This window comes from Podarcis gaigeae (assembly GCF_964106915.1).
Source record: "Podarcis gaigeae genome assembly, chromosome: 1".
Classification (NCBI taxonomy): Eukaryota; Metazoa; Chordata; class Lepidosauria; order Squamata; family Lacertidae; genus Podarcis; species Podarcis gaigeae.
Genome location: NC_139678.1, coordinates 92,363,878 through 92,380,907, shown reverse-complemented (window position 1 = coordinate 92,380,907; position 17,030 = coordinate 92,363,878). Strand labels below are relative to the sequence as shown.

Below are 17,030 nucleotides of genomic sequence, written 5' to 3'. Positions count from 1 at the left end.
TATATATAATATGTATATATAAATATATATATATATATATATATATTTAATATATATATATTAAATATATAAATATATATATATTTAATATATATATATAAAATTTTAGTCTTAATGAAGTGAGAAGAAGGGCAGCCAATTGTTTGAGGATCTAATATAGTTGGGAGATTATTCCCTCTTCCAGTTGGTTGAGTTGAGTAATTAGTTGCTCAAAACTATTTAAGTTGTGTAATGCTTGAGTCCTTATATTTGGCTGATTAAAAGACTTAGTTTTTGTTGACTTTATATGTTCTTTTTGTTCTAGATTCTGCATTGCGCAGTAGGTAAGTTACTGGATTCATGTAGCTTATTCACTTTATTCTTTTTTAAAAAAAGAATAGCAAAAATATAAAGCATGATATACATTTCTAATTTCACACTTTTTCTTCTTCCTAATGCCTATTCTAAGGAGGATTCCAAACCCCACTTATACTGTACAGGAGGGAGCGGAGCTGTACCTCTGATTAGCTTTTCTGGCCAAGGTAGCCTCTTGTCATTGTCAGCCTCCCTGTTCTGCCTGTAAAATGTGCTGAAGGTGGGAGAGCAAAAGTCAGGATACCCACTGGCAGTACCCAGTAGAAGCACCCTAAATGGGGTGTTCTGAATATGTGGCAGGGCTGAGCCAGTCCAGGAGCCATTGGAGCCTGAGCTATTTCAATGCCATCACATGAAAGCATTGGGCCCAATCACTGTACCAGCTCCATGCTGCCACAACAGTCTATCTCCTGCCTGATGATGTGGCAGTGGCCTGACCACTCTGTAGAACATCAGGGTAGGGTGGGGGAGGTTTGAATTGCATAATGTGTGTCAATATATGACTCCGAAGTAACTTGCAAATTCAGGATGTAATACAGGTTGTTACTACATATCAGAGTGCTCTGTAGCACCCATCTATATTTGTCATTGTTCCTGTACTATCTTTGGAAATTTCTGCTTAGTAAAACAAGGATTGGTTGTTGAGCAAAAAATGATGTGAACAATGCCATTCTTGTAAGGACACAACGATTGCCTTGCCGGATCAAGCCATAGGTTATTTTGTTCTGTTCTTGACACCAACAGTAGGCAGAAAGATACATCTGGGAATCTCACAAATAAGCCATGATGGAGATCACTGATCCCTGTTGTTTGTCCCCAATATCGGATGTTTAAAAAGAAACAGACTCTGAAGAGGTCTGTTCTTCCTTAGGTTTTCTAACCCTTTTAAAAAAGAAAAAGGGGTGCCCACAAGATCGACATAATGTTTGGGGTTTCTCAGACCCCACCTTCATAATTAGGCTTACCACTGACCCCAACAGCACCATGAGGATTTCAAGCTAAGTTCCCTGAGAGGGTATGCTGGCATCAGCACAATGAGGTAAGGCAGGAAGCCTCATGAAATATTTCAGACCCAAAGAAAAAGCAACAACTTTCTTCCCCTTGCAGCAAATAGGGCCCTCTATAATTGTATTTGAGACTTTAGCCTTTGAGACTCTAGGCACCAACATAGGAGATAAAAAATAAAAACAAAGACCTTGCTACACAGTGAAAAAGACTGAAATATGAGTTAATGAATGACTGGGAAGAACTGCCAAAACAGAAACTTACTGACTGGAATAAACAACAGCCTCTGAAGCTTTAGACTTGTCAGTCAACAACAAAATGATTAGAAAGCTATTTTTAAAAAGGCAGTGCAGAGTGTAAAGAAACATCTGGAGAAGATGAAATATTCAAGATGTGTGAATGTACATGGAATTATAGAGGAAATAGGTGGACATTAGTCCCTCCATTATTAACTTGTTTAACATATTGTGTCTTGACCTGAAACTGGAAGTTAATAGTCTGGAACGAGCTCACAGAGCTGTCACACCGAGACCCAAGGACCCTTGATAATAATAGTAGTAACAACAAGTTTCTTTTACCCCACCCATTTGACTATAAGAGCTTCCTGAAACAGGACTGCCTTCAGATGTCTGCAAAAAGTAATATACAATCATACCTTGGTTGATGAACACCTTGCGACTCGAACGTTTTGGCTCACGAATACCACAAACCTGGAAATGCGTGTTCCGGTTTGTGAATGTTTTTTGGAACCCGAACGTCCGAAGCGACTTCCGCTGCTTCCGATTGGCTGCAGGAGCTTCCTTGGTTTCCGAATATTTTGGAAGTTGAACAGACTTCCAGAACGGATTCTGTTCGACTTCCGAAGTACGACTGTAATTGCTTATCTCTTTGACATCTGAAATCTTTCCCAAGAGACATTTGTCAGGTACTTATTTGTCAGATACTCAAAAAAAGAAGAAGAAGATCTAATGCAAAAAGTGAGAACCTTACCAAACCTACAATATAATAGTTTATTATTGTTTTACAAGACCTGGCACTTGAAACATCTAAAAAAAAATAACGTGAATTGTGCCCCTTCACACTAAAGATATGGAATGCATGTTAACAATGGTATATTGTAAAAATCATTTTCGGAACGTGATTAAGATGAAGGTTTCTAGAGCACTAGGGATCACCTGAACCTTAATATCCCAGCTCAGTCACTGATATCATCAGGAGGAGTGTTGTTGGTTATTCCCGGAGTGGGTAAGGCTCATTTTAAAACAACTTGAAATAGAGCCTTTAGCATCATCACTATGGTTTTTTGGATACCAGAGATAGAGATTCAGCAGGTGCCTTCTGTTGCAACTTTTAAACACCTGTTGAATCTATTATATTCTACCAGGCCTATGTAGGCAGTTGAGAATACACCTTTCCACAATGGTTCTTTGACGCCTGATTTTAATATTTTATATCGTTTTTACTGTATGTTTTTATGTCCTTTCATTGTAAAATATTTTGTTATATTTCATGAAATAACGGTATATAAATATTTATATAAATTGAACAAACTGAGGATATAGACCAATATAAACTTTCTTTTCAGGAATTGTTCCCTCTTCTGTTGTGCTAACTACTTTCCAGGTGATGTCAAGAGTTTTTCTGACATGGGCTGTAACACATAGTGTAAAAGAGGTAAGTTAAAGGAGAGCAAGAAAATGATCTGTTTCTTCCCTAGAACTAAATATTTGTACTCTTTTGTATATTTCCTGTTCCTTTTACTGGGTCCACTGTGTGTGTTTTTGGTGGACACCTCAGGATCAGCTGTTTTTGTGAGATGTGTTTCCAGAACTCTTAATTGTAACATCTGTGCTAGCTCCTTGCCCACTGATGCAGTTGTATCTTCCCACCTACCGTGCAGATAAGGTAGTGTGGAAAGAAGCATGCAGGTGGGTGGGGAATGGAAATGGAAATCATGTAAAACAAATTAACTAGTGAACTTCTTTTCAAAACTTTGGACTTAAAACTTGGTTTAAGTTGTCTGTCTTTGCCATTTTCAGATAGCTATTTAGTATATGTGAAACAAGATTCACAGTTTTCTAAGGGTTGGAAATCATATATGTAGGTCTGGTTTAACTATTCATTGTTTGGAAAGGGACAGTGCATCAAAAGTTCCCACTTTCATCTCAATCTCTACACTTTGGTTCACTGGGCTGTTACTTCCTGTAATTTTATTTACATGGCTAATATAGAAACACCATTAAAAAATAAAAAGTATCCATTTGTGAGAGACACCCTCACTGAATATAGGTGCTGGGTAACATGACCAATATTATGGGTGCATTAACAGATAAAACTCCCCCTGTTTTCACAGTAGAGGTCTATGATTAACTGCTTATGGTAGCTTTCTAAAATTTCACAGCTGCGAGGTGTTTTATTTTTGTGGCAGCTGCCCAGTGTCCACTCTCCCCAACCAAGGATTCAGAGTGAGGCAGCACTTCTGGAACAAAACTGTATGTTTATTTAATTATACTTTAGGGAACTTGGTGGTTTCATAAGGCACACAGCTTGGTTTAAAATACTCACTCCTTTCAGAGAAACTTTTTAAGCAGCAGTCTCCTACAAATCAAGTCTCAGGTAGACTTTTCACCTAAAATGGCTATCAAGTTCTAAGCAGCAGCATCCACTCACTCACTCAGCCCCTTCTAGGATTTAACTTCCTGTCAGGAAATAAAAACTGAGTTGCACTGTGTAGCTGACCCCACTCAGTGTGGACAGTTTAGGTTTTGAACCATCTGACAGTCCCTCCCACTGAGAGTCAAATCCCTATCTGACTGTTAAACTGGCAGCAGCTCACTTCAAGGCCACGCTTTCCTGATTGGCGTTTGTTTTTTGCTGTTGTACAAGCAGCATGTTGTAGCCCCACTTGACTCAAAGGAAGTGTAACTGTAGGACAGAGGAAGTGAACATACTTTCCAAATATCCAATATGCAATATTTTATATGTGCAAATAGAATCCAGATTATTTCTAACATGTTAGAAAACGGTTTGAGTAATTTGGCAATAAAAATAGTCAAAACTGTATTGTACTCTATCAGGTTCCCGAGTATCTCAGATGAAGAGTTAGTTGACAGGTTCACATTAGCATTCCTTTCCTTGTGAGATGAGTGTTACCTACATTCTTAATAAACAAAAAACAAAAAAACTTTTGCTTCCCCCCCTCCCCCTGAAGGAATACCTACATACCTGAGCTCCCTGAACAAGTTCAGCTATTACGGATTTTGTAAGATGATATGTGAATGCATGAATAATGTGTGTTGTTTTTTGGTTAAATCTGCCATATGTTTCTTAGGTTCTTGAATGAGAAACTCTTAATATTTTGCTTGCTTTCTCACATATCTAACTCTTTCTTGAAGAAGAAGTCTTACATTATTTCTGATGAAGCCTAATCAAATGGTGTTCCGGAATCTGAAACATGAATTTTGTTGTTTACATGTTATTCCTTCTGGATTCTTTGTTCCTAACATTTAATAGTAATTGCATGGGGCAGTTCAGTAATGTTTGAAGAATGTGCTTGCTCTTATTCCTGGAATGGTCAAGTTGTTAGCTATTTCTTTGCATGTTGTAGCCTTTCTGCTACTTGATATTTGAAATCTCAGGCAAGTTCACTAAGCATCAATCTGAATGCTGCTCATGCTTATTAAGAGAAAAGTGGAAAATAATCTAGAGCAGGCATCCCCAAACTCGGCCTGCCAGATGTTTTGGGACTACAATTCCCATCATCCCTGACCACTGGTCCTGTTAGCTAGGGATGATGGCCGAGTTTGGGGATGCCTGATCTAGAGCATAGTTGAGAAATCAAAAACAAGTTAGTGAGGAAAACTGTCAAAATAATACCATATCCTGTGCACTTTATTTTATTCTTGCCTAAATCTGTATTGGCAAGAAGAATAAACTGTGAAAAGTATTCTGTTCATGGAATGCTAATACAGCCAACACAGTCATTTCATAAATAATAAAGCACACACATTTGCTGGCTGGCAGAGCAGACCAGGCAAGTACCAGGGTGGTGCAAAGCCAGCCCCTCCCTGTTTCTCTTGAGTCTTATATAGGAAGCTTGCGAAGCACAGGATACTGTGAAAATTGAAGTTGGAAATTGTTGGCTATAGGGTTTTCTAGGAAATGATTTTGTGTGACGAGTATGTAATGTCTTGTTTGCATGGGATGATGCATCAAGCTTAGTTACTTTGTATTACCAAATGATGTCATATTTATACCTTCATACAGAAACATTGTATACATCATGAACTCTGGTGAAATTAGACATTATGTCATCTGTTATGCCTTTGTTTATTTTTCATTTAAAAAGCAGGCCAATGGTAAATGGTTTAAAAAAATATACTCCGTAATCATACTATGAAGCAACTTAAGGTAACTTTCTCAGATTTTTATGTTGTGTCATTTCTGAGCAACACTTAATTTATGTGTATGCACAGGCATTCTAACCTTGAAATTACAAAGGAGAAGGCAAATTACATAGAAGAGTATTATCCACCCCCACCCTCCCGATAAATATTTCTGCTTTCCTGTGGGCCTGAATTACAAAGTTTGAAAAGGTAGATTTAAAAGCTTGTCATTTTAGAAAGTTTATAATTTATTTTCAACTTACAGCAACTGTATTTTTCTTTAATAGGTACAAAATGAAGACTGCATCCTCCTTTTTGTTGTTGCCTGGACAATCACAGAGATCGTCCGTTATTCCTTTTATACTTTCAACTTATTGAACCACCTTCCTTACTTCATCAAATGGGCCAGGTAAGGGCATTAAGCACTTCATGATTATGAGTCTGAGAAACTATACATCAGTGGGCATATTTCCCTAATAATTGCAAGACAGAAATATCAGTCCTAGAAAATAAAGAGAATGTTGACATATTTATTTTATTCAAAAATTAATAATCTTCATTTTCATAAAATATATCAAGGAGTCTTACAGCATATAAAATACAATAAAACCAATCTATCAATATATATAAAACACAGTGTAAAACATCTGTAAATACTGGTTGAATAAAGCAAAAATGCACATTATGAAGGCCTGTCTAAACAGTACAATTTCAGAAGACACCTGAAAGAAGGTAGGGGTGGCTCCTGCTGAACCTCTAGTTATGGAATTCTACAGGACAGGACCTGTTGCACTAAAAGTTTGGTCCTTTATGAAGACCAACTGAACCTCAGGGGCATAAGGAACCATCAGATGTGCATCAGAAGATCCCAGTGATAGAGGTGGAGTATAAATGATTAGATGGTCTTCAAGGTACTTCGGGATCAAGTAATTGAGGGCTTTGTGAATTAACACAAGAACATTGAACCTGACCCACTAGCAAATCGGCAATCAGTGCAGCTGCCTTAACATCAGAGTAACATGTTCCAAGTATTCTGCTTCTGTGAGCAGTCTGGCCACTGTATTCTGCACTAGTAGCAGCTTCTGGACCAGAACCAAAGGCAGCACCAAACAAAGTGCATTACAATAATTAAGTCTTGAGGTTACCAATGCAATACAAGTTCACAAACTTGGCATCATGAACTGGTTGGATGCAGATAATGGTGGGATGAACCAGCTGGGGAAGTCCCAAGGGAAGAAGGCTCAGAGCCCAGGGATTGGTGGTGGGACAGTGGTGAGTGATCAGAGGGAGAAGACTGGGAGGAAGTGTGGTAGCTAAGTGGTAGCAGGGCTTAGTGAGTTGGGAGAGTCTAAGTCCAGAATCAGAGGCAGAAACTGAAGCAGGGGAGGAGGGATGCCAAGAGGCAAAGATGAGTCTGGCTGATGAAGAGGCATAGGTGTCTCCTTCTCCTGCTGCAACAAGTTCCCCTCTACCTTTATCTCCCAGAACCAGAAGAGTAATGAAAAGGGTGGAGGAGAGGTTGGCTGCACGTAGGTGCAGTCTCTTAATTGCTTGGGAAAAGCCGTGGAGAAGAGGTAACTTAAGACAGCTGTGGGGAGGTGGGGACTTTACAGTCTCAACAACTGATCTATGGGGCAAGACCTTTTGGGGATGAACTGCTGTGCTCATTAGGCTTGACACTCTGCCAAGTCTGTGCAGATGCATTATTGCTAATAAAGAGTTAGCTTCAACTTGAATGGTGTGACTTTGGTTCAGGACCAGAAGTATTTGCAAATGTTCTACACATTGTTAATATTTTCTTGTATAAAATAATATTTTGTACTTTGGAATACACTTGAAATATAGTTGAATTAATGAAAATATATCTATATTGAATAAAAGTCCTAACTAAGCAAAAGCTAGTGATCCTCCAAGTTTTATTAGTTTGGACAATCGGGGACAACTACAGAACTGATTTGCATAGTGCTCATCTATTGTTTTGAGCTACATCAGGGGTGGGGAACCTGAGACCCTCCAGATGTTGTTGGGCTATAGGTCTCATAATCTCTGACCACTGGGTATACTGGTTGGGGCTGATCGGAGTTGGGAGATATATATACCGAGGAACAGGTGCTGCATCTCTGCTATGTGCAGCAGCTAAAATAAGCTTGAGTGAAGTTAGAGGAGTTTAGTTTAATTTTTAAAGAATCCTGTCTAAACAAACTAACTTCAAACTATGGGATAGAAAGTGGAGTTGTTGTTTTCTAAATCACTCTCTCTGAAGGTACTATTTGGCAGGAGAGACATGGGCACCAGTGGCATCTTCCTTCAGGTGCGAAATAGCAGGGCTCCAGGGCAGGAGGAAATAGTTAAATTTCCTTCCCTGTTCACAGTGGCCCCATTCTTGATGAATGACCCCCAGCATCTGTTATTTGCACAAATATATATAATGTCATATAGAAAATATTAAGTTGCATTGTATTAGCAACCTTTTCATACTCCTAGTCTCATGTACTCTGCAGTTCCATTGAACATAGTGGAACTTACTTCTGAGTGAACATGTGAAGCATGCACACGAAAGCTCATACCAATAACAAACTTAGTTGGTCTCTAAGTTGCTACTGGACGGAATTTTTAAATTTTGTTCTGACTACGTCAGACCAACACGGCTACCTACCTGTAACTTTGCATATCTGTGTTTTTGTTTGTTTGTTTTAGGTACACGTTGTTCTTCGTACTGTATCCAATGGGAGTTTTAGGAGAATTGCTCACAATATATGCTGCTCTGCCCTATGTCAGACGGTCCGACTTGTTTTCAATTAGTTTACCTAACAAATACAATTTCTCCTTTGACTACTATACATTCCTGATCTTAACTATGCTGTCTTATATTCCACGTAAGTATTGCACTAGTTAAATGCTTCCACCCTTGAGATCTGTAGCTGTTAGACTAAAAGCAGTTTAAAATGCCTGGAAACATATTTTAGATGTACATGTTTCAGTGTTCTAGAATGTACAAGCATGATAAAAGGTGGGTTTTCAACAGTGAAAAATAGCAGTAAATTTAAATGCACAGATCACTGAGGCATGGAACAAAAGCAAGTTTTTGAACTATGTTTTAATTCTACAGTTGATTTCCCTCTGGCACTTGTGGAATTCTTGTTTCTCTTTCTTTTACCTATACCTATAGCCATCTTTTTCTATTTATTTTCTCCTTCTTCTTATAGCCAAATTAGGGGATGAAAGCAAAAGAGAATATATATTTGTTTCAAGAGTGCTAGTTGCAACTGATTTTTTTTTGTGTTTTGAAGGAAGACTTTGGGTTTTAGCTTTGTTTTCTCTTTCATGTAATAGAGCATAATAAGTTTTTGAAGCCTAGCTTTTAAGTTGAACTTTTGTGATAGAAATGAAAAATTCATTTAATCCCATGCTGGCATATTTGCCTGTGCAGTTATTTTTATCATAGTTATCACGTTTTAAACCCAAAAACTGTCATGAGCACATTACAAATGTACACATTGCAAAACGTACAAAAGCCCTTAGATGAGGCTCTCTTTCATGCATTTCATTCTAGTGGTTTCCTAAGGTTAGCTTGAGTGCACAAGCTTCACATTGTGAAATAGAACTGCAAAAATAATTGGGCACATAGAGTGACCAGTGAAAGTTGCAAATTTTATTGGGCTTTCAATGAAAGATGATACTGAAAGATACATTGCTGTATTTGTGCATGTATCTTACCAAATCAATATTTTCTCACAGCAAGATCCAGTGTCATTTGAGGAGAAAATTAATGCATCTGTTTGTTCCACAGAGCTATCTCAGCTTCTGTGTTTGTGTAAAAAAGATTCATTTTTGTTTTAACCAAGTTCTGGTATAGAATAGAGAGGTATACAAATGAATATGATATTATAGAATTGACTAGCTGGCTAAGTGGTGAGCAACAGAGACACTCTGACTGCGTCTAAAGGTAGAGCAATGAGTGTTACTTGAGTAACCACTTACATACTTATTAATTATTACTGATGCACCAATAATTATACTTATCATTTATAGTAAAATAAAATATGTCATAGTTCTATGCTAGGCTTTGGGGGGGGGGGAATGTTGTGTGCGTTCTCTTTCAAAGCACTTTGTAGAAATCACCTTGCCATTAAGTTGAGCATTGTCATGTACAATGTTTCATACATTATATCTTGCAATTAAAGATGAACAGAAGGGAAATGGCTTCATGGTCCCTTGGTTTACATGTAAACAATCTTGTATTTTTTTGGGGGGGGGGTTCCCTCCACTTCATTAAAAGAGCAGAAAGTATATGTTTGGCTTTGGGGCACTGATATACATGTGAAATCCCTTGAATACATGATATTAAATTGTGTGTAGGTTAAAAAAATACTGACTTTTATTTACATAATTCTTTTCTGTTTTTCAGTCTTCCCTCAGCTGTATTTTCATATGATACATCAGAGAAGAAAAGTACTTTCCCTTCCTGAAGAACACAAGAAATCCGAGTAATCACAGCTTTTGTTCACAGCTGTGCACATGTTTCAAATGTTTATAAATAATACAGAGTATTAAAATGAGTTTTCAAAACAAAAAAGTTTGATAACCTACTAAGGATATCTTTCCACACTGATATTTATTTTAATTTTTAATTTTTAAAACATTGCTCTGTGAAACTGCATTTTTGGCATGTCTCATTACAGTGAAACACTTATTCTTTTATTTTACCTTTTAATTTATTTATTAAAAACTTGCATTATAATGTCCTTATATTGATGGTATGAGTGATAACAATAATTGTGGTGCCTGAATTAGGATTCTTTTATTCCTTTAAAAAAACTTTGCATGCTAGATACTTACGTGTATTGTTGTAAAGATAATATTTAGAATGCTTTTGACAGTTTGTCTAGAACTGCCATGGACAGACTAATGAAGTCCCACAAAAGATTTTTCTGACTCTAGGTCTTGATGAGGCGATAATCCTAGCAATTCAGGGCACAAACTTAGAGAGCTGCATTACGATGATTGCAGCAGTAACTCATTGTAATTGCACAACTGATTTTTTCCCTCCAGATTGGGGCCTTAAAAATAGTGCAGTGTTGCACAAGAGCATGTGTTCTATAGGTGCAACTTAATCTTATTACCTCAAGCTGGGATGTTTTCCTGCTGTTCTTGAATGCTCTTTTTACTTATTTTCTTGAAAATGAAGGCCCAGTTTTATTGAAATACTCAAAATATAACTAATTTGTAATTGACCTGGATGCTACTTGAGAACTTTTTATGGCTTTGAATTAGCTGTCCAAATACATCAAGTAGCATTTGGCAAGCATAAACAGATATATTTTCAGCATCTTGACAAGTTATCTAAAAAGCCTTTTCTTAAAATGAGCTTGTTTTAAAAGTTTTAAATGTTTTCAAAAGCATCATTAATTTTGTGTCCGAAAAGTGATATTAATGCTAGTAAATTCAGCTTACTTCAAAGCTTATTTAGAGAATGGCTTTTTTATAATGGAACCAGGTGAACATTTTTTATTAAATAACTTGGACACTCTGGGACAAAATGCAGCTTGTTCTTTATGCACTTCTTGTTTCCTAGTTATACTGGAAAAACATTTAAAAATTCACCAGTTCTTAAAATGACCTAGGATTCCTTCTCTTTAAAGATAGCTAAACTTTAACCTTTAGCTCAGCTGGTACCAAAAGAAAATAAATCATTTTATTGTTGTGTCTTTGGGATCCTATGAAGAATATCAGTGCACCAAAGTTGTTCATGCTTCCTGCAGAGTGAATCATAGAAACTGTTATGGTCTAACTTAGATATTCACTATTTAACTTTATTTCTATCCTATAACTAAGAGTGGTATCCAGGATTTTTCACATTCATTCAATAAGTCCAATTCATTTCACATCACACTATCACATGCTTTTGTTCTGCTGCGTTTAGAAAGACAAAAAAAGAGAATTGACTCATTTCACTACTTTGGCATTCCTGTTAATCATCTTGAGTTAAGATGCATTCTTCTTGCAATCAGCTCTGTTATTTCCTTCCATTCTGATATACACTGCCATTGTGTTGTTAAAAGAGGTTTCTCATGAGCCAGCTCAGCCCAGCGGTTCCACCAACACGTAGCTTGGATCCTGCAATTGCCCACAGTGGTTTGAAACCCGCGGGCGCTACCTGGCTTTTTTTTTTTTAAAAAAAAAAGGTTTCTCATTGTAACATCTATAACAGCTTAGCATTAAGCAGCAGCTTATAGTCAATGGTTAGAGCTTACATTGTAGAGGACAGTGTGAGGACACCTCCATGATATAGTTTTGAGGGAGAACAAGGGTTTCACATTAACCCGTTTATTGTACATGTCCTTATATGAATTTTCCCACAGAACACTACCATTTTAGGCTATGATGGTTGCAGGTTGAGTATGAGCCTTGCAAGTATAATTGGGCAAAGAATCTTAATGTTCCCCATGTAAGTGACTTTGCATATGGTATCCTAGGAAAAGGTAAAAGCTATGATATATAACTGCATTATAGGAGCCCAGCAGGACCAAGCAGCAACGCTCCTGTAATTATAAGGGCTTTAGGTACACAGAGGGTGGTTGTCTCTTGCTTGTGCTCAGCATTCATCTTCCTGACAGGGAGGGAATCGAAACAAACTACAGAGTTCTTTACCACTAGCCGGATGCTGCTTCTGGTCAAGTAATGTCCATCAGTACAACTTAGTTCTGCCAAAATCAGCTTCTAACCTTTGCTGCAGCACTTAAGGGCTGCTTTACATTGTCTGTGGCAACAAATTTGATTTATTTGTGATTCACATCTGAAGTCTGTCCTGCCTCCCAAACACATATACTCATTATCAGTCATGTGGCTGAATGCACACTGCTATCACATGAACATGTATCCTAAGTTTCTTCCAGGGACGTGGGTGGCGCTGTGGGTTAAACTACAGAGCCTAGGACTTGCAGATCAGAAGGTCGGTGGTTCAAATCCCCGCGATGGGGTGAGCTCCCGTTGCTCGGTCCCTGCTCCTGCCAACATAGCAGTTTGAAAGCACGTCAAAGTGCAAGTAGATAAATAGGTACTGCTCCAGCAGGAAGGTAAACGGCATTTCTGTGCACTGCTCTGGTTCGCCAGAAGCGGCTTAGTCATGCTGGCCACGTGACCCGGAAGCTGTACACCGGTTCCCTCGGCTAGTAAAGCAAGATGAGTGCCGCAACCCCAGAGTCAGCCACGACTGGACCTAATGGTCAGGCGTCCCTTTACCTTAACTTCCTTCCAGGTGAAACAGTTTCTCAGGTCACTGAAGTAGTCCTTTGTCCAGTTAAATATTTGTGAATTTGTGTAGAATCAGTTGTGAGCATATTTTGTAAGCTGCTCTGAAAGCTTCTCGGGGACCATAATGTAGGTTATAATTTTTAAAATAAATCTGACTAGAGCTTGATAAGACATGCTTTTTTGACATTTATGTGAAGTTCTGCCCCAAGTTGCATAGCTCTTTGTTATTAATTTATGCTGGTCCAAATTCCATATTCTTGGAGGGTTGTGGGCACATGTTCCTTTTCAAACACTCATTTGACCAGAGCCTCTTAAAACTTTTGGCTTTGAAGCTGTTACTTTTCCATTCCACTTCATTCTGTCAATAGTCTGCTGTGTCCCAGTTTTTTCTGTGCTTTCCCAAGATACAAAGGCCATTTGATCTTCTACTGGTAAAACTCTGCTTTTGAGGCTTATTGTTATCATCACACACAACAACCTATGTCTAGTAAAGCACAAGAATTGCCATCCAGTTCACATTACCAGTCCCAAATTACACATCTTTTTACCCTTAGACAATTTGACAGTGAAAACTAGTTTTGTAATGGGATATAAATCTGATCCTCAGTATATCTCTTTCCATAAAATGTTGGCTGTTATTAAATATGTGAATGAGACATTTTCTATATTGCCACATCACCACAGCTTCATCCTGCACCTACAGTACTATTGTAGCATTTAAAGGCCTAGTTCCCAATAATACTTTCTGTGCAGTCATTTACCTAGACACAATCATGGCTGAAGATCAGATAGTAAGAAACTGTGCAGTCAGCCCAATTTATATGGTGCCAAGCCTTTAAATATTACAGCAATGCTGTGTGATGAAGCCATGGAAAAAGAACTTTTCTCTGCTGTAACCTTTTGGTCGTCATATTTCTGTAAAACAGGAAGGTGAAACATTGCTCGCTGTTAGGTTTACCTGTTGCTATTCCCAGGGCCTTGCTAGTCAGCTTGATGTGTACTTGTAACAGTTTTGTATTTTAATATCTATTACTTCCCCTCCCAAAATGGATTGCTCACTTGGTATTTACTTCACTCAGTCTGTTCAATTTCCTATCCTTAGTGTGGCCTCTCCTCTGTGATACACCTTAATTGTAGAAGAGTTAATCTGATACCTTTTTACGCCACTCATTAGCAACACTGTGAATTGGGAAGAGTTTGAGCACAACCTCCAGACAATTTGTGAAGGCCAGAAAAGTTGATGCGGCTGTATGTAGATTCTGATACGTGGTGTAGGGAGAGAGAGATGCTTGAGGCCATATAGCTTTTTGATAGCTTGCAGATGTAGTAAAAGCTAGAGAATTCAACAAGCTTTATCCTGAGAATTTTAGATAGAATTGGCCCTTTGAAGTGAAAGTGGCCACAGGGTGAGAAATCTAATAGATAAATAACCTGACATTTAAATAATGTTTAAATTAAATTTAAGGTTTTCTGTAAGCTTTAATAATTTACACAACATACTATGGCCCAAGATTATTTGTAAAAGATAGTGGAAAACTAGGCTTCTAGAACAACTAGTTGCTGCTAAAACAATCAGACATGCCCCTTTTGAAACTATGTTGTGGGCGAAGCCCGGTTACTGCTGCTGACTGCTTCACTGACTCAGGATGGGATATTTAAGCCATACTCTTTCCATACTGGTACATTCAGAACTGGCACTGTGGCAGAGAGAGTTCTGAGGTAGAATTGGTCGTGTCAAGCTCACTCTAAAATGGTGGACAATCAATTTCAAATTAGAAGTTTATTTGTGGAGTACATATTATACAGTCCTCCAGTTCTTACCGTTAGCTGTCAAACTCACTTCCTCAAGGTAGTGCTGTGGAAAGCTCCCCTGCATAAGGGGAAGGAATTGCAACACTCATTTTCTAACATCTATTGGTTGGGCTTCTCACTGGACTATTCTCACAGACTTTTCAAATTAATCCTGGCACAAATAGATGAATAGAAAAAAGGGGGTATACCCAGCCAGTTAAATGGAAAACAAATGACTAATCAATGGAAAACTTGTACCAGCAGTCAAATATGAAAATTAACCAGAAGCAGTACTAAAAATGAAGTGGGATCTCTAAGATGAGACCAATAAATTGAAGAGTAGAATTATTAGACCTCTACTGTTTATGAGGTGGCATTTGCAGTTTCTGTGCACCAGGTCCACCTGCCTGGGTTGTTGCACATGTGTTCCAGTAATTCATGGATAGATGCTGCCAGCTGATACGGTTTGTAGCTGAGTTTTTACAGAATGTTATTGAAGAATCAGCAAATTACTCCTGCTTTATTCTAAAGCTGCCTTCTCAAAATGCATGTAATATTCTGATGAGTATTTTTAATTAAAAGCATCCTCAGGAGGCAATTGGAACAGGGGAATGGTATGTGGGAAGACAGCATTTAACCTATGCCTTGCAGACTATATTGTGACTAAGAATGGCTCCCCTCAATTTCCCTTTCCACTTTAGGATGAAAATATGCAGTTACCAGTTTTTTCACAGATTGGATGAGGGGGCAGGGGAAAATTAATGAACTTTTTGTGAAAGGGTTAAGGAGGAAAACAGTTGTTAAATAACTACAAGGTGTACTTAGGTTTCCAACTCAGACTTGTTACCAGGACTTGAATTATTTACGTGCTAAGTCAAAAAAAGTTTTCCAGTGCCTTAGACTATCACAGAAGGTAGAGCAGTGTAGTAAACAAAATAGAAGATTGAAATTGCTGCTGTTGCACTACAGCCTCTCAATCAGGCTGAGCAAACAATGATAACTCGTGGGTCAGTGAATGCCATGTGTGTGCACTGCTGATTTTCTTGTGCACATGGATTGTTCCCCACCTCATTGATTGAAAAGGCAAGCTGGTGGACTTAGGCCTCTATAGGCATGTCAAATCATTGTAGAGTGCCTAGGGCATGATCAGTGTGATTCTGAGACTACCTTACAAATGGCTTATTTAGGTTATCTGTATTCCGTGTACTGTATGTTTCTCTGAAGATAAAAATCCATGGTAATTAATAGATCCACTTCTGTAAATAAGCTCCCTTTAAAAAAGAAAGGTAACATAACATGAACAGTCCCTAAAGTGAGTTTTGTCTCTAGTTTGAAAGTCTGCATAATGTTTATCTGAGTTGACAATGTAACTATTAAGATTACTTGCCTTATTCTTAATTCCTGTAAAGACAATCTTTAGAATGTGAATTAGGACAGAAGTATTGACATTTTAATACACTTATTACTTCGTTCATGATGCAAGTTCAAGATTCCCTGCCCCCCTTTGATTAGAAATGAACACTTAACTTTGAAGTATATATTTTCAGATGTACTTTACCAAGTTGTTCATGGAGCTGTGTGTGGAGGGGGTGTCAGCCTTTTTTATATAGCACAGAAAATTCCTCACATTGTGGTTATAAATTTCTCTTATGCATATATGGCAAAACCACAGCATATTTGCTCACACCATGGTGGTCTGTGTGATGTACATAATATCTACTTAAACAAGGTATCTAGTAGCTTTTATGTGTTAACTTTTAGTTCCTTCAAAGTCTGGAGAGACTACAGTATTCCTTACCACAAGATAAAAATTTATTGAGAAATCCTGTTGCAAAATAAATTGCACATATGGCACATACTTCTATTAAATAATTTCATTTCACAAAAGAGGTTGGCATTTGTGTGGGTCAGTTTACAAAGCTAATGTTAAGTTTCAGATAATTCATTGATACATTACTGGGTTTTATGCATTGTCATTTTATGGAATTTGATAAAATGTAATCTTTTGTACTTTTTCTATGTTGTGAAAAATACTATTGTTATTTTATAAGTAATTTACAATGTACATGTTTTCATGTGTTTTGAAATTTAATATTACTGGGGGCTCTGAGAGAACTTTTTATGCATGTTTAAAAGATATTCCTACCTTATATGTAGAGAAATGGTTTCTATGTATATTGTATTTGTGCAACCTCCCCTCCCCCCAACTATTGCATTATGAAATAAATTAGTTGTGTCTTC

The 17,030-nt window shown here is 37.7% G+C and overlaps 1 protein-coding gene across 1 annotated transcript in view; it reads left to right on the top strand.

Moving 5' to 3' along the window:
* Positions 1-17,030, top strand: part of HACD2 (3-hydroxyacyl-CoA dehydratase 2) — a 25,441-nt gene extending 8,411 nt beyond the window's left edge. The window contains exons 3-7 of the mRNA XM_083752459.1: positions 305-323; positions 2,945-3,033; positions 6,032-6,153; positions 8,442-8,620; positions 10,153-17,030. Of these exons, the coding sequence (XP_083608585.1) occupies positions 305-323; positions 2,945-3,033; positions 6,032-6,153; positions 8,442-8,620; positions 10,153-10,235 (492 nt within the window). The 3' untranslated portion in view covers positions 10,236-17,030. The remainder of the gene's footprint in view (positions 1-304; positions 324-2,944; positions 3,034-6,031; positions 6,154-8,441; positions 8,621-10,152) is intronic.